Source organism: Rattus norvegicus, chromosome 12 (genome assembly GCF_021556685.1).
Source record: "Rattus norvegicus strain SHRSP/BbbUtx chromosome 12, alternate assembly SHRSP_T2T, whole genome shotgun sequence".
In the NCBI taxonomy this organism is placed as follows: domain Eukaryota; kingdom Metazoa; phylum Chordata; class Mammalia; order Rodentia; family Muridae; genus Rattus; species Rattus norvegicus.
The window spans coordinates 49,570,299-49,587,670 of record NC_141545.1 but is presented as its reverse complement, the minus strand read 5'-3'; the positions used below and the strand labels follow the sequence as shown (position 1 = coordinate 49,587,670).

Here is a 17,372-nt window from a genome sequence, read left to right as displayed (position 1 = left end):
TCAGCATCACCACCACCATCATCACCACCACCATCATCACCACCACCATCATCACCACCACCATCATCACCACCACCATCAGCATCATCACCATCATCAGCATCACCACCACCACCACCACCATCATCACCATCATCAGCATCACCACCACCATCATCACCACCACCATCATCACCACCACCATCATCACCACCACCATCATCACCACCACCATCAGCATCATCACCATCATCAGCATCACCACCACCATCATCACCACCACCATCAGCATCACCACCATCATCAGCATCACCACCACCATCATCACCACCACCATCATCACCACCACCATCATCACCACCACCATCATCACCACCACCATCAGCATCATCACCATCATCAGCATCACCACCACCATCATCACCACCACCATCAGCATCACCACCATCATCAGCATCACCACCATCATCAGCATCACCACCATCATCAGCATCACCACCATCAGCATCGCTGTTTCCCTTCTCAGCCAAGTGTTCACTGATGCAACTGTCAGGGATTGTGATGTCATCAGACCTCCTGAAGTTCCAGCCTACACTGCGATGTCACCCTTTGGGACTCTGAGCCTTCCCAGCCATCCCAAGAACTTTCTACGACCAGCAGCACCCAGGCCGGCGACCCAGGCGCCAGGCCAATGCCTGAGCCGCTGGGTTTTCTCACCATCAGTGGGATTGGCAAACTCCTTGGGGACAGCTGCTCCATCATCCAGCTCGACAGCTTCTAGGCCCACTCGGACCCCCTCAATCTGAACATCATGTTCCCCGGAAGCCGCGTCGTCCTCTGACCGTGCGCTCTCTCCTGTGCGGCGGAATTTCACCACCCTGGAGACAGAAGTAGATGTGACCGGGATGGCCAGGGTGACCTCCCGATGGCCTTGCTGCAGGACTTTCCCACCCGAGGCAGGTAAAGGGCTTTTCTCACCGTCTGGAGGTCCGCGCAGGTAGACCTGGCATTTATGCTGGATTTGGTCGGGCTGGGGGTGGGGTATTGGGAGTTCTGATCAGTTGACAGTTGGACAGTTGGGCTCTGCACACAACTGGCAGCCGTAGTTGTCACGTGCACAGCTGTGCCTTTGTTCTAGGCCTGGGTTCAGTTGTGACACAGGGTCACACATTGCCTTACACTTCCCAGAATGCATTGTTGGGCCGTTTCCGAGCTGTGGGGACCTCAGAGTGCACACGTATTTACACAGACAGACAGTACGAGGTGACCTAGCCTCGTGGGTTCAGTGCTGCGAGTGTCCCAGAGTGTCACCATAGGGTGTGTCTTGGGGCCACTTCCTTGGGTCTTTAAGCTCTGTTTGTGACACGGGTAAGGACTGGGTCACACTCGGGGCTTCTGCGGGGAAGTCGCTCTGTTTGGGCTCCAAGTTGATCTAAAGGGACAGCCCTAAGGGAGAATTCACACTAAAACCCACATTCCTGGGTCTCTTGACAGAGGTGGGGACATAACTGTGTCCTGATCTCACTCTCCTTCTCTCTGAAATGACCTCCAGCCCCGAGAGCTCTCTTCTCCATGCTCCTCAGCTTCTCTTCACTCCCCACTTTGCCCATCCGTCTGGCAATGAAGGCATTAGAGACTCCACAGAACTCTACGCTGTGCCACTCACTCCTCAAACTACGCTTCTTACCTGTCTTTCCCCCTCCCTCCCTCCCTCCCTGCCTCTCTCCCTCCCTCTTTCCATTCTATATAAAGACAGGGTCTCACTATGTAGCCCAGGCTGGCCCTGAACTTCAGATCCCACCCCCACCTCAGCCTCTACCTGTGCCTCACCACCCCTGGTCCAGGCTAAGCTCTCTCTTGTCTTTCTGGGAAGGAAGTGTGGCTTCTCTGAGAAGATGTTTCTTCATCTGAAGCTCAGAATGGAGTGAGCTGTCTCCTTGTAGCCTCTTCCCTCCCAAAACACCAGGTCTCTGCTGTCTGTCAGCCAATCCTGAGGTCACAGCACCAACAGCCCTGAGCCCTGCCTCCCAGCTCCAGAGGGGGAGAGCTGTCCAGTGCCAGCGGCTCATGCCTGTGACCACAAAATCACCAACAGGGGAGGAACCAAGTGTGCAACTGAAACGTAGCTTACAGAGGCAGAGGGGTTTAGGCAGGCTCAGTACAAACGGATGATGATGATGATGCTGATGCTGATGGTTATGATGGTGGTAACGACTATTATTATTATTGTCATTGCTATTGATAGGGGCTCATGTAGCCCAGGCTGGCCCAGAATTCGTCATCCAGCCGAGGCTAACTCTGAACTTTAGATTTCCCAGCCTCTACCCCCTGAGCTCTGGGATGCTGCGTGTGACACTGTGCTCTGTCTGGGCTGAGACTCAAACCCCGGGGGGCTCTCCCACACTAGGCGAGTGCTCTCCCAACTGACCATCTTGTGGTGGTCGAGTCTTGAACTCTCAACTCTCGAGACGTGCCGTGCCCAGGCATGGAGTGTGTTTTCTTTTAGAAGCAGAGAGAAGTTACCCTGCTTGGGAAGCTTCTAGAATATGCACATGCCGGATTACAGGGATGAGAGGACAGCCAGAATCTGCATCCTTAGCCACGATGTGCTTGGAAGAGGGGCCAAGGGCAGGGTGGGGTGACTGAGTGGCTGAGTTTGAAGCCTGTGGCCAACAGTTCTGTCTCCGGCATTCCATGGGGCAGGGTGGGACCCGTGTGCTTTGTGCAGCCCAGCCGGCGTTTTCTGCATGCTCAGTTTGTGCGGCCGATCTGTGAGGTGGCTGTTGCCATTTTACAGATGAGAACAATGAGGCCCCGAAGTCACGTGACATGCCCACGGACACACAACTCCAGAGGCTCGGAACCAGGGTTCCGTCCCCGATCTGTCTGTCTCAAAGCCTCCTGTTCCAGGCACACTAGAAGCCTAAACCTTTGTGGAAGATTCTTTTCGCAGAGCTATTTCAAGCATATATAATATACAGAAATCTCCTTTCTCCTTTCTGCTCAACACGTCCCGAGGGCTGAGCAGCCAAGTACTGCCAGCCCTGGGGGTCATTCAGCCGATGCGGCTGACGTGTCCCCACGCGTATTCACGGGTGACTCTTTCTTGGTCATGTGTGCCTCAGTGTTCAAGTTAACCCCGAAACACCCCGAGAACAGGGCCTGTCACCAACCCCTGTCCCCCTGTATGTTATGATGTCTGTTATATCATGGCATAGCTAGGATGAGCGTGACGAGTTTCCCAGAACAACCAGAGGTTCACTTCTTTTTCCTCCTCCCCACTCTGTTTTCGATGATGTAAGATGCCCATGACATGACCCTGGCCACCCCAACTGATTTAGGCGAGCCCCGTTCTCCCATTGAGCAGCACATAGAGAGTACTTACAGCCGGTGACCTCCGTTGCTGTACCTGGTTCATGTTTACATCTCAGACTCTGTCCCCTTGAGCCCCCCTCCCACTACTTCTGCACCCAGCAGTCGTCGTTCTCTGTCTCTGCAAATCTTGAGTGCCCCAGAGAGGAAGTGAATCAGTAAGGTGTTATCCCTGCTCTTTCTCAGTCCTTGGAATCGATTCCAGGGCCTTGTGCATAAGAGGCAAATACTGGGTCACTGAGATAGGCCTATCAATCCTTTTACTTTGGAAGTTGTCGGTTTCACCAAGATACCCAGGCTAGCCTTAAGCTCACTCAGTAGCCAAGGCTAGCCCTGAGTTTGTGATCTGCCTGCCTCAACTTCCCGAATGGCTAAGGTTACTGGCCTGAACCACTCCCAAGCCCAGCTCCCTACTCCTTTGTAAAGGCCAAATAATATTCCATTGTATGGACATACCACAGTTTGTCCGTTCACCAGCTGACAGAGACTTAGGCTGTTCCCATCTTTTGTTCATTGTGAAGAAAGCTGTGGCAGACATGGTCTTAGAGATTTCTGAGCCCTTGATTCTACCTCTTTGTGGGTAAAAACTGATAAATGTTTAGAATCTTGAAGAACTGACAGAGCAACTCGTACACCATCTAATATTCCCACAGATTCCTGTTTCGGCGGGCGCTTGCCAGTCCTTGCTCATTCCCATTTGAACACAGACAGCTGACTGGTGTGCTGTAGCAGTTAGCACACTGGGGCTTTCATTTGCATTTTCTTTTTTTTCCTTTTGTTTTCTTTTATTTATTTATTTATTATATATGAGCACACTGTCATTGTCTTCAGCCACACCAGAAGAGGGCATCGGATCCCCTTACAGATGGTTGTGAGCCACCATGTGGTTGCTGGGATTTGAACTCAGGACCTCTGGAAGAGCAGTTGGTGCTCTTAACCACTGAGCCATCTCTCCAGCCCCCCCATTCAGCAGACTCTTAACAACTATCAAACTTGGAAACATTTTCTTAAGTCCACCACCGACTTTTCCAGCGTAAAACATAAGGAAGATTTTTTGTTGCCATGGCCTAACATCTGGTTCTGCTTTTATTGCTTGTGTCTTTGTTAAGTCCAGAATAGTCACTACTGGACCCAAGGTCATGAAGTGATCTCCTGTTTTCTTCTGTGTAACTGTTCAATGCGCATGTGCATGTGTGTGTGTGTGTGTGTGTGTGTGTGTGTGTAGGTCAGAAGACAACTTGTAGGAGTCACCTCTGTCTTTCCACCATGTGAGCCTAAGATTTAACTCAGGTCGTCAGGCTTGGCAGCAAGCACCTTTACCCACTGAGCCATGTTGCCAGCCCCTCTTCTAAAGGTTTACTTATGGGTTTTGTCTTTGATGAGCTTGGAGTTGATTTTTGCAGATGGTGTAAGTTGAGGGCTGACTCTGTTCCCCTCTGTCCTTTCTCTGTTGAGGCAGTTGTATGCCCTTGTGGAATGTCACCCATTTCCAGGGCCTCTTCTGGCTTTGTACTTCCTTGAACTATGTGTGAAGGCAAGTGTCAGGCAGGTTTGACCCGCATAGCTTTGTAGCAACTATTTTTTTTTAAATATTTTTACAAACTACCTGTGGTAATCAGGACCCTCGAGGCATCTGTAGGTTTTGTGTTCTGGTGTCCTTCGAGTCTCCGTGTGGATTCTAAGATGGGTTTTCTCATTTCTGGGAAGGATGCAGAGTGGATTCATGGGGTCAGTGATTTACTGAGAAAATGTCCTTCAGAGAACACCCACTGCAAACTGGGGACTGAGAGACAGAGAAAGAGGTGACAAAGACTCCACCGGGTCCATAGGGAGGCAGAAGCAGGGACAGTCCCCACCGAGAGGTGTGGGGACCCACACAGGGGTCAGTCTTTGGAACAGCACCTCAGGTTCAAAAGCCATGACTTCTAGGCTGGATGGCGGTCTTTGGACATGGGTGGTCCTTTAAGGGAGGGACCCTCTAAGCAGCCAACAATGGAAACAGCTGGGCAGATGCCAGCCCAGGAGAGGGGTCTGCATCCCTTAGAAATATGATTCTGAGGCGCTACGCAGATAAATATGAAGAGTCGTCAGTGGCACACCTGAGTCAGGACCAAGGCACACAGCCAGTGATAAACCAAAAGTTGCTGCAAGCCAGGCGCTACATGAGACCCTGCTGGTGTATGTGTGCTCATGCGTTGTGTGTGCATGTGTGCACGTGTATATGTGTGTGCACATGCATGTGTGCACATGTGTGTGTGCATGTGTATGTGTATGTGCACATGTATACACGTGCATGTGTGTGTGCACTATGTCTGCATTGTGTATGTCATGAGTACCTGTTAGTGTGTGTGCAAGCATGTTTGTGCATTTAGAGAGAAACAAGAGGTCCATGTCAGATGTCTTTCTGCACTGTTTTCCACATTATTGCTTTTAATACCTTTTTGAGATCTTCATTTATTTTTTACTTTATATATGTGGGTGTTTTGCCTGCATGTATGTCTGTCACATGCATGCAGTACCTGTAGAGGTCAGAAGAGGGCGCCAGAGCCACTGGAACTGGAGTTACAGATGATCGTGAGCCTCAATGTAGGTGCTGGGAAGTGAACCTGGGTCCTCTAGAAGAGCAGCCTGTGTTCTTAGCCATCTCTCCTACCCTTCTGCCTTCTTTTCTGGTGAGGATCTCTCAGTGAATTGAGTTCACAGCTGATCAGTACTTCAGATGTTTATCTGCCCGACTCCAGTCCTGGCCAGGATTACAGATGCACGGTATATAGGATATGGGACCCGGGGCTCAGACTCAGGACCACAGCATGCACAGCAAGCACATTACAGATGAGCCATTGCCCCAGCCTCTGATAACCCTTTTTAGAAAAGACAACTTCTGTTAACCTTGACAAGCAACCTATGAGTTAGATTCTAGATCACTGATGTGAATACGGTGCTCTGAGGGATGAGGGGCTTGCCCGGGACCCCATGGGTTAAAGGAGCTTAGCTTCCAGCCTGGCTTTCTTTGCAATCACAACCCTTGGTTGGAGTCACTTGGCCCCTGGTCAGTGTCACCCTGAGTGTCTACAGGTGTGGAAATCAACATGAGGCCGGAGCTGGGCTGGTTTGGGTGGGCAGGCCACCGAGACACAGAGAACCATGCAATCTATAGCCAGAACATCATGCACACCATGCAGTCCCGTGTGACCTCCCGAATCTGTCACCATGGTTCAGGGGTCACCAGACCCTTCAAGCTGTTTATAACATAAATGCCTAGGCCCAAAGGTCTCCCCTGGGGACTGAGGATTTTCGTTTTAAAGTTCTTGGGAGCTTCTTGGAATCAGACAACTGTTTGTCATTCTGGGACCCTTTACCATGAAGCGGGGCTGCAGGAAGACGCAGAGCCAAAGAACCTCCAGGTCCCCCTCTGACCAGTGTCCCACCAGTCAGGAACTGGACTGTTTCATGCAACCTAGGCAGCAAATGTCCCTTGTAAGAGGGGATAAACTGACTTCAACGGGGGCACAGAAGAGAGAGTGTTTATGTGAGAACTTGGGGAGGGGTGCTGATACAGACCACAGAAGCCATGGATATGGGGACCATGCTGAAAACTGGCCCTCATGCATCCCGTCTCAGTTGGAGCATTTCTCAGCACCAGTCGACCAAGTTCACCTGTGATGGGTGGCCAAGTGCAGGCCACCGGTGGGTGGTGGGTAAACAGCAGGCTCTGGAAAGGCCTGAGTGTTTAGGTGCCAGTGTGCCTCTGGAGAGCTGGCCCGAACAGGTTCCAGCCTGCCATGTCTGTGAACTAAGAAGGCCTTCCAGTTATTAACACAGGCCACAGAGCTCACGGAATCTCCCCACCGAGGCGAAGAAGCCAATTGAAGAGAACTTGAGAATCTGTCACGTGTATGCCATGTCCAGAGCTAGGGCTCTCCGAAAAGACAGAGGGCAAGTTGCTGGTTGCTGGGAGCAACAGGGAGTGACTTCTAAGTAGGCACCAGGTTTCCATTTGGGGTGAGAGCGACAGAGCTTTGTGATACCCGAATGCTGCTGAGTTTTACACTTTAAAATAGTTAAAACAATAATTTTCACATTATATTCATTATCCCGAAATAAACGTGGGCTCTCAACTCTTACACCACGTGGACATGGCTTGGAGAACGTCCGTTCATCGATTCAACAAATATTTACCGGCTGTACCAGTCCAGAGGGCGCTTCTGGCTTTATAAAGGTGAAGGAGAAATGGGAGACGGTCCAATCGTAGTTACTCTGCTCTGGGGTGGGACTCGCCCCACAAGCCAGAAAGCTGGCCTGGTGCAGGAGTGCACTCAAAGTCCTAGCTGTTTAGGAGAAGCAGGGCAACCCGGACAGAACAGTGGGACCCCATCTCAAAAACCAAAAACCCGATTCATCCCACCCCATGTGTCCATCTGTGTATGTGTGTATGCCCATGTGTGCATGTATATGTGTGTTGCGTGCTATAGCACTCACAGAACATGAAAATGTAATTTGTTGGAGGCGGGTCCAGTTTAATTTCTGTTGTCGTGATTTAAAAAAAAAAAAAAAAACCTGATGTAAAGCAAGTCTAGTGAGAAGAGGGGTTATTTCAGTCCCCGGTCCTGGGCTATGATGTAGGATTTAGGGGAATCCAGGCAGGAACCCTAGACAGCTTAGTGCATACCTTACCCACAATCAGGAGCAAAAAACATGCATGGTTTATTGCACCTCTCTTATACAGCTCAGGTTCCTCTGCCTAGGGAATGGTGCCGCCCACAGTGGGCAGGGTCCTCACACACTAACATGACAGCCCCTTACAATCTGCCTAGGGAATCGTGCCACCGACAGTGGGCAGGGTCCTCACATGCTAACATGACAGCCCCCCCCCCAAAACACGGCAACGCAGTGTAGACAACCGGTCATTGAGACTCTTCCCTAGTTGTGTAAAGTTCACAATTACAGCTGACGACTTCGGGGAGGGAAAGAAACCTTTTAAATACATTTACATATGAACTTATTAATCAGTTCATTTTAGAGATAGAGATCAGCAGACCACCCCTGAATCTGTATTTTAGGGTCTCATAACCCCCTGCACATCCTCTCCTTAAGGACCATCAGTGGCTCCCTACCTCTGTGACTAACATTGACACGGGTGAAACTTTTGGGGACTGTTGCCTCATGGAGCCATTCTGAAGACTATTCTTCATAGGGATCCATACATGTGCAAACAATGGTTGCTATGACGACTGTGATGTGGGCCAGCAAGGCTCATCACGTGTCAGGCCCAGGGTTTTGTGAGTTATTTAACCTCCTTTTTCACAGAGGGAGACACTTCTACTCAGAGCTGGCAGCTCACCCTATGTCATACAGCAAGTGACTGGCCTAGGTTTCCATTTGGCCATCTTCCACTCCTAGACATGTCTCTTCCAGGCTAGCATGCTATTGGCTGTTTACCTTGTGTTTGTCTAAAATTAGAAACGTTCTTCAGGAGGGGAGGGACTTACGTGTGTATGGGACGTCCACTTAGGAATATGTGTCGTGGGCTGCAGAGTTGGCTCAGTGGTTAAGAGCACTCGTTCTTGCAAAGGACTTCCTTAGGCACCGGGCATGCATGTGGCAAACAGACTAGTCAGAGGTGGGACAACCCAAGTATGTAGATAATCCCACACAGTGGGACATTAGATTCTGTTGGGTTGGGTTGGTTTGTGAGACGAGATTTCTCTGTGTATCCCTGGCTGTCCTGTAGACCCAGGCTGGCCTAGAACTCAGCGATCCACCTGCCTCTGCCTCCTGAGTGCTGGGATTAAAGGCCAGCACTCCTTAGAACAACTTTAGAACACTTTTTTTTTCCTTTTTCTTTTTTTTCGGAGCTGGGGGCCGAACCCAGGGCCTTGTGCTTGCTAGGCAAGCGCTCTACCACTGAGCTAAATCCCCAACCCCCTAGAATACTCTTAAAAGCACTACACAGGCTGGAGAGATGGCTCAGTGGTTCAGAGCACTGACTGCTCAGAGGTCCTGAGTTCAATTCCCAGCAACCACATGGTGGCTCACAACCATCTGTAATGGGATCTGATGCCCTCTTCTGGTGTCTGAAGACAGCTGAAATGTACTTATATATAATAAATAATAAATAAATCTTTTTTTTAAAAAAAGCATCACACTGAGAGAATACGCTAGACACAGGACAAGCACTTCAGGTTCCATTTTTATGAGGGGACCCGGAACAGGTGACCTCAGAGGTCAAACGGAGAGCAGTGGTTGGCAGGGACGGGAAGGAGGAGGATGGTTTTATTATTTGTTCCACTGTTTGCCCTTCTGTTTTTGAGAGCAAGGCTCATTAAGCAGTCCAGGCTGACTTTGAACTCACTGTGCTCCTGCCTCAGGGTCCCGCCGTCTACACTACACTACAGGTGTGTGTCACTTGTAGCTCAAGGACCAGTGTTTAATGAGTAAAGAGTACCAGTAGAGGAGAGATACAAATCTTCGGGGAGGGATGAGGTGGTGACTACGTGTTCTCCAGGATACTCACGGATGGCCACCAGGTCCTCCAAGATGCCCAAATAGTTTTATGTATGTGTTTCTACTATAGACACGTCCTCCCCATTTGCACATTTCCTCACAGCAGACGTGCATCCTATGCCTTCTCACAAGCAGGTCTGCACTGGCCAGAAAGCTTCCCTGTCAGACGTTTGAGAACAGAACTCAGAGACTTGACCACAGAGACTCAGACACTTCACTGCGGTCATGAACCAGGCTTCCTGCCTCACACAGGCGCTTGCAGAACCTAGGTTGAGCTGCACTTTGGTGGTCTCTTTCCTGCCTAGAGGTAGCTGGGTCATGGGTTCAAGCCCCAGCACCCAGTAAAAAGAGGTCAGGTGATGGCCCCACTCTACAGAATCAACATCTGCAGTTGAACAAGGATTGCCCTGAAGTGAAGGGGAACAGCAGCTCCTGAGCAGAGAAAACCATTCTCTTCTTTTAGTCTCATGAGCTTTTGGCATTTTTTTTTCCTTTTCTTTTTTTTCGGAGCTGGGGACCGAACCCAGGGCCTTGTGCTTGCTAGGCAAGCGCTCTACCACTGAGCCAAATCCCCAACCCCTTGGCATTTCTAACTGGGGCGTCTGTCGGTTGCTTCTGTTCACGTACTTCCCGAATGCCCGCCCAGGTTAGCTTTGTGCTGCGCATGCTCCGGGCAAAGCTGTGCGCGTTCGTGGATGACTTTGTCTGGGGAAACGCGGGCGGTGATGGGCTGGTGGGACCAATGTGAGGGTGCGCAGGCTCCAATGGGTGGGAACGCCGCCGCCCTGCAGGCTCTGTTTACAGTTCCTCCGGTTGAGAACGGGTGTTGCTCAGTACGGCTTGTCTTTGGACGGACATGAAAAAGAGGCCTCGGGCGTTAAGTTAGATGCAGACACCCAGACTGTAGTTCAAATCTCTCGGGCTCCAAAACAGTGTTGATCAACTGTGTGAGCCAAGGTTTCCTGAGGTGGGAGTTTGAAAGAAGAATCCTGATGGGGCCTCAAGACAGGCTGGCTCCTGCTGCTCCGATTTCTTGGCATTTAAACACCATATATAAAAAATAATTTACCAAAATAGCCAGAGACTTTTTGGTCTAAGTTTGCTACTTAAGGAAGGGAAGAGCTCGAGGAAACAGCTGTCATCAGTGTGATCTGTCTTATGAGGAACCTTAAGTGAGGGCCTGAGACTCCGGGGGTGCTTGGTTAGGAAGTCCAGTTCTTCTTTGTCTGAGCCTCTGGCTGAAATACTGAGGCTCGAATTGGTCTGTGATTGTTACAGGGTAGCATTTAGGGTCCTACAGAGGGAGGGGTCCACCTCAGAAGAGAGTCCTCAGTACCACCCTGGACTCCCTTGGCTTTCCTCTCCCTAACTATGCCATTCAGGGAGCTGTGTGACCCCAGGGAGGTTGCTTCACCACCCTGAGCCGGTTTCATGGCTCTTATGGAGATGGCGGTTACTGCCTCCAGGGGTTGCCATGGGGACCGAAGGTGCCACTGTGGAGAGAGAGTCTTGAAAAGACTGGCGATTTCAGGGACTGTTGAGCCAGGGCTGGTGGCATGCTCAATGCCCACTACAGAGTGGGACAAAGGTCACATGGCTCTCACCCCTGTAGTAATGAGATCACTGGATTCCCTTCTCCCAAGGGGTAACTATACGCTCACAGCATGGCAAGACACGTGGATACCTCAGAGGCCACCTTCGGTGAAGTGCATGCCTGGCAGACAGGAGGGGTCTTCCGTTTGAGCTCCTAAACCCCCTTTTTAAGAAGCTAGGTGTGGGGGAACACACTCGTAATCCCGGCTCTGAAGAATCAGAGACAGGCAAATCCCAGGGGCTCAACAACTACTCTAACCTACTTGGCAAGTCTTTGGCCAACGAGAGACTCTGTCTTAAAGAAAAGGAGAAGCTATTTGAGGCACAACAGCCGTGTTGTCTCTGGTCCACACACACATGTACAAACACGCAAGCACCCCGGGTTTATTGTCATTTAGACATGGACAGGTGAGGAGGCCCATTGAGAGGATGGATTCTGCTTACAGCTGTGGAGATAACGGGGTTGCAGGTGGATGTGCTCCACAGACGGACAGAGTAGGGAGGGGACTAGAGACAGGAGGGCTCAGGACCTAGTCAGAGAACTGAAATCCCAGTCACACACAAACGGTCCCATCAACCTTGTCCCCTGTGCCTGTGTTGTTTGGCACTGGGGCCCGTGGGATCTGACAGCTGTTGGTGAGCAGGGTTAGACACCGAAATCCAAGCAACAGAACTGCCGGTTCACTGCCAAATGGCTCTGCCCGGTCTCCTTCAGAGCCAGCCCGAGGCCCTCTTTACTTCCGTGATTTAATTTATTTTTATTTTATGTACCTCGGTGTCTTGCCCACACATGTGTCTGTGTGAGGGTTCCGGGTCTCCTGGAACCTGAGTCACAGACAGTCTTTTTTTTTTTTTTTTTTTTTTTTTTTTCCAGAGCTGGGGACCGAACCCAGGGCCTTGCGCTTCCTAGGCAAGCGCTCTACCACTGAGCTAAATCCCCAACCCCAACCCAGACAGTCTTAAGCTGCCCTGTGGGTGCTGGGAATAGAACCTGGGTCCTCTGACAGAGCGGCCAGTGTTCTTAAGTGTGGAGCCATCTGTCCAGACCCCTGGAGGGGCTCTTAGACTGCGGTGGGGGAAGGGACCTCGCTTTTCAGTAACTGAGGTAACTGGACACAGTCTGAGGGGACACAGTCTGCGATAGCTAGGGAGAGGTTCGACTGCAGGGGCTTGCCCACGACAGGGCAGAGTAGGAAACAGGTCAGAAGCAGGGTCAAGCTCTAACCTCAAGGCCCACCCCGGGTGACTCAGTTCCTCCAGTCAGCCCTCGCCTCCTAAAAGCCTCCACAACCCCTTAAAGCACACCAGGACTTGGAGACCAGAGGCTTCATCGTGAGCCTGGCCCTGCAGTGTGTGGTTCCCTTGCCGTGCCGGTCTTCCAGGATTCCCCGGAGAATCTCCCACCAAGCTCTGCTCGTGTATTCTACCGCTTGCCTCGCCCAGAACTCGAAAGTCTGCCACATTCCTACTGGTTTGTTCTGAAGCCTGGGAACCCTCCGGTCAGGCCGAGCGCAACAGCGAATCACTTCCGGGAGCTAGTTTCCTGTGTCAATGACATTTCTCCTCGCGGCTGTGATGAAGCACGCAGAGGAAGCAACTTGGCGGAGGAAGGATTTACTTTGACTCGTGGTCTGAAGGTACACTGCCCCATTGCTGTATCAGGGAGAGCTCACTCACATCCGGAGGGATGAGAAGGACAGTGAAGAACCAGAGGTAGGGCCAGGCTATCAGTGCCAAGGCCAATTCCGCAGTGACCCACGTCTTCCGGCTAAGCCCCACATCTGGAAGGTGCCACACATCCCCAAGTCACTGTCTGGAGACCAAATGTTCAAACGAATGAGCCGGTTGGGATATTTCACATCCAAACCAAATGATCACAGAGAGTGGGCGTCCGAGAGACCTAGGCCATGTTCTCTGTACTCCCTCACGGGAGCCCGATCCAGGAAGCACTGGGCCCCTGAAGCTGGATCTCCTTCCTGTCCCCAGCTCACAGATGCTGAAGCTAAGGCCTGGAAGGAACCACACCTGCACGACAGTCCTACAGGGTCAGCAGGAAAGTCAGGTTTGAACCCAGGGCTGCTTGACCAGGATGCCCACCACTCCCTGCTGGGTCATCACTGGAGAGGGGGAGGGGAGGCAGGGCAGGGTGGGGAGGCTGAGACACAGCTTTCAAGGTGGTTCACCGCGGCAAATTTTTGTTTACTGGGCATGAGCTCCCACTCCTGTAGCCCTGGCTGACCTGGAACTCACAGAGATGCCCCTGCCTCTGCCTCCCAATTCCTAGGATTAAAGGTGTGTGCCACCGTACCAGGGTGGAGATTTTCCTCCTTTATTTACACAGGGATCATGCAAAAAGGACTTTGTCATTGCAAGACTGAGTTCTTGCCCCATTGACTAAAGGTGCACTGGGGGTGAGGGATGATGCAGTTGAAGAAGCAGGTATGAGGGATTTAGAGGGATAGAAGTCAGGAACGTGTTCTGGAGGCCAGGACTAGGTAACCTGTTGTCTAAGGGGGACCCTCCTGGGGACATGGACAATGTTGGGAGACAGTTTCAAGAATGGTAATTGAAGCTGAGAGGTGGGGGGGGGGAGGTTGTGGCCTTTAGCAGGTGGGGACATGGCTAAATACCCAGCCGTGATATCAGGTCTCAAACATCAATCAGGTCAAGAAGTGCACCTGTGGGGTTGGGGATTTAGCTCAGTGGTAGAGCGCTTGCCTAGGAAGCGCAAGGCCCTGGGTTCTGTCCCCAGCTCCGAAAAAAAAAGAACCAAAAAAAAAAAAAAAAAAAAAAAAAAGAAGTGCACCTGTTCGAGGTCAGGGAGTGTCACCGTGAGGCCCGTGGTAAAGACTCACTGGCCTCTGAGAGGTGGTGGGCCGGTGGGAGGAAGTTAGGTCATTCATTGGAGATAGACCCTTCAAGGGGTTCCAGGATCCCGGCCACCCACCTTCCTGTTCTCTTTCTCTCTCTCTCCTCTTCCTCAATCCACTGAGATGAGAGCCGCCTTTGCCACACAGCCCTGCTACCAGGATGTGTTTGTCACCGTACCATACTCCCAAGACAATGGAGACAACCAGCTATGGGCTATCCCAGGCAATGCAGCTAATTGGCCAGGGGCTATCCCAAGACAACGGAGCCAGTTAGCCATGGGGTAAGACCTCTGCAGCCATAAGCCAACCCTCTCTCCTACTTTTAGGTTGTTTTCTTAGGTAATTTTGTTACAAATACAGAAATCTTTTTAACCTGTCAGGATTACAGCAAAAAACTATGGCGATGGTGCGAGTCTTTAATCCCAGCACTGAGGAAGCAGAGGCAGGCGGATCTCTGTGAGTTCAAAGCTGGCCTGGTCTACAGAGTGAGTTCCAGGGCAATCAGGCTACACAGAGAAACCGGTCTCTAGAAACTAAAAACCAACCAACCAAACAAAGAAACAAAAGCGAAAGAGAAACGGCTAACAATAACACAAGAAGGCTCACATAATGCAGAATGGTGCCGGGCTCACCCAACTAGAGAGGTTACACCCAGGCGCCAGCACGGTGGGGAACAGTGTTTGCTGAGGGAACCAGCAGGGCACTGTTTTAAGTGAAACAAACTGGGCACAAAAACCGCCAAGAGACACAGGGACTCAGCGACCTGTTGAATCTGATAGTGAGCTTGGAAAAAAGAGCATACTGCTGCTTACCCAGGGCTGGGAGAAGGGAAGGGTTGAGGGGCATCTCTTAGACACGGGAAATAAATTCAAGGGAACTTGAAGATGATTAAAAATAGATTTTGAGTGCCATCACCCCACGAATGTAAAAAAAAAAAAAGAAAGAAAGAAAGCACAGGAAGTAATGTGAACACGCCGAACTCGGTCTCTGTGTGTCCATGTATCCGTTTCAAGACTGTGTTCTGCATGCCGTAAATGGGTGCGGATGTCAACATCATTAAACATGGTTATTCTGTCAGTAATTACATTTCCTTGACTTTGTCAAAGGAAACGGGGCAAACAGAACAGCCAGGGCATGGATAGGAGGAGGGGCCAGTGGGATGGCTTAGTGGGTAAAAGGAGCTTGCAGCCAAGCCTGGTGACCTGTGTTCCATCCCCTCCGTCCCACAGGGTGGAAGGAGAGAACTAACTCCCAAAAGTAGTTCTGTGGCCTCCACGTGGGTGGGCACACACGTGTGCGTGCATGTATACTACCTATAAAGTAACCAATAATTTTTAATAAAATTATTCATTTAAATAAGTGATTGGATTATTAAATAATTAAACAGTTATTTTAATAAAACAATTTTTAAAAAGTAATGTGAGAGATATAAATAAATAAGTAGATAAATAAACGAAGAATGTGTGTCTGCATCTTTTTTTTTAAAAGATTTATTTATTTTGTGCATGTGAGTACACTGTAGCTGTCTTCAGACACACCAGAAGAGGACATCAGATCCCATTACAGATGGTTGTGAGCCACCATGTGGTTGTTGGGAACTGAACTCAGGACTTTTGGAAGAGCAGCCAGTGCTCTTAACCACTGAGCCATCTCTCCATCCCCATCATAAAGCTTTCTTAATCCTCTGGCCCGCACACACTGGTCTACAGTGGAGCCCAGTCATCCAGTCCTGCCCCCACCTTGGGAAGCTGGTGGGTTCCCCTCCCTGTGAGCCTTTCTCTAGAAAGACGCTGGCCCATGAGTGAGGAGGGCTGGGTGTGGCTTAGGATGCAGCACAGGCCTAGCAAAGGCAAGGCCCTGGGCTTAATTCCAGCAGCAAAATAAATGAGTCCATATATTGGAAGGTAAGGGCCGCCAAGATGGCTCTGTGGGTAAGGGGGCTTGTGGCACCAGCCTGCAGACGCAGATTCAATTCCTGGAGCCCGTAGGAAGGTGAAAGGAGAGAACTGATTGCATAGAGTTGTCCTCTGGTCTCCGCCTGTGCTGTGGCGTGCGCACCTAACACACACGTTCCGCCCACACAATAATAAAACCTTTTAAGTGATAAATGCTACAAAACCAGAAAGGTTAGCTCGACGTTATCCTTGGAGGACGAACGGAAACTGCTTACTTTCTTCATATGTAATCAACTTTATTGTCTTGCTGCCTAAGATAGCAAACACCTGTAGCCCCTGAACCCACGATATAGGAGTTAGGAGCCAGGCCAGCTTTGGCTACATCGTTAGTTCAAGGCCAGCTTGGACTGTAGGAGACTCTTCATCCCAAAAAGCAAAGCGAACAATTCCCATTTGAGCCACTTCCGGAGCGAGTGCTGCGGTGCAGTCACGTGATGTAGGTGTGGCCAGTGCCCAGGGTTCTGTGGTGTTGATCACACGGTCACGTGACGTAGCTTCCACTAGCACCCAGCTACACTGATCTTATAAAATCCCCAAGTCTATGTCTATTAAACGCTGCTTCCTGTCCCCATCTTCCACCAACTCCCTGGCAACCACCAATCTACGCTGTGTCTCCAAAAACACCTTCTCTGGGCTCATGGTCCAAACAGCTTCGTAAAGCACTTGTGGCCCGGCCCATTTCCCTTTACATCCCGCCTTCCCCAACCTGGACCCGAGTGCCTTTCCTTTTGAAGGCTGAATAGTACTCCAGTTACATAGATATACCATGCTCTATCAATGTGTTGATGGATGTGGGCCGTCTCCATGGTTTGGCAATTATGGATGACATCACGACGCACTTGGGTGTGCAGACTCCTCCTCGAGATGTGTATCCATTTCTTTGGGGGTACACGGTCATCTCAGGATCTACGGGAACTGGTTCCGGAACCTTCCGTGGAAACTGTGGTCTGTGGCTACTCGATGTGAAATGGTATGGGGTTTGCACATGGCCTCAGACATCTTCCTGTGTGCTCTGGTGCATCTGTAAATTACTTACAGTCCCTGTCCCTGGGTCAGCATCACGGACAACAGAACTAGCCCGCGGGTGCTGAGAGAGGAA

General features: G+C 50.7%; 2 protein-coding genes across 6 annotated transcripts in view; one reads left to right on the top strand and one right to left on the bottom strand.

Moving 5' to 3' along the window:
• The window catches only part of Svop (SV2 related protein), a 58,507-nt gene that overhangs the window by 34,739 nt on the left and 6,396 nt on the right, over positions 1–17,372 (bottom strand). Inside the window, exons 1-3 of one of the 2 annotated variants that reach the window (XM_087577657.1) lie at positions 1,799–1,953; positions 958–1,009; positions 697–857 (exon numbers count right to left, since the gene is read on the bottom strand). In XM_087577657.1, the coding sequence (XP_087433783.1) occupies positions 697–857; positions 958–989 (193 nt within the window). In that variant the 5' untranslated portion in view covers positions 990–1,009; positions 1,799–1,953. 2 annotated transcript variants of the gene reach the window in all.
• The window catches only part of Usp30 (ubiquitin specific peptidase 30), a 52,923-nt gene continuing 36,121 nt past the window's right edge, over positions 571–17,372 (top strand). For 3 of the 4 annotated variants that reach the window (XM_087578606.1, XM_087578602.1, XM_087578605.1), the window contains exon 1: positions 851–939. In XM_087578606.1, the coding sequence (XP_087434732.1) occupies positions 905–939 (35 nt within the window). In that variant the 5' untranslated portion in view covers positions 851–904. Of the gene's footprint in view, positions 940–17,372 lie in introns of all 4 variants that reach the window. The other variant, XM_087578600.1, reaches the window with a different exon arrangement.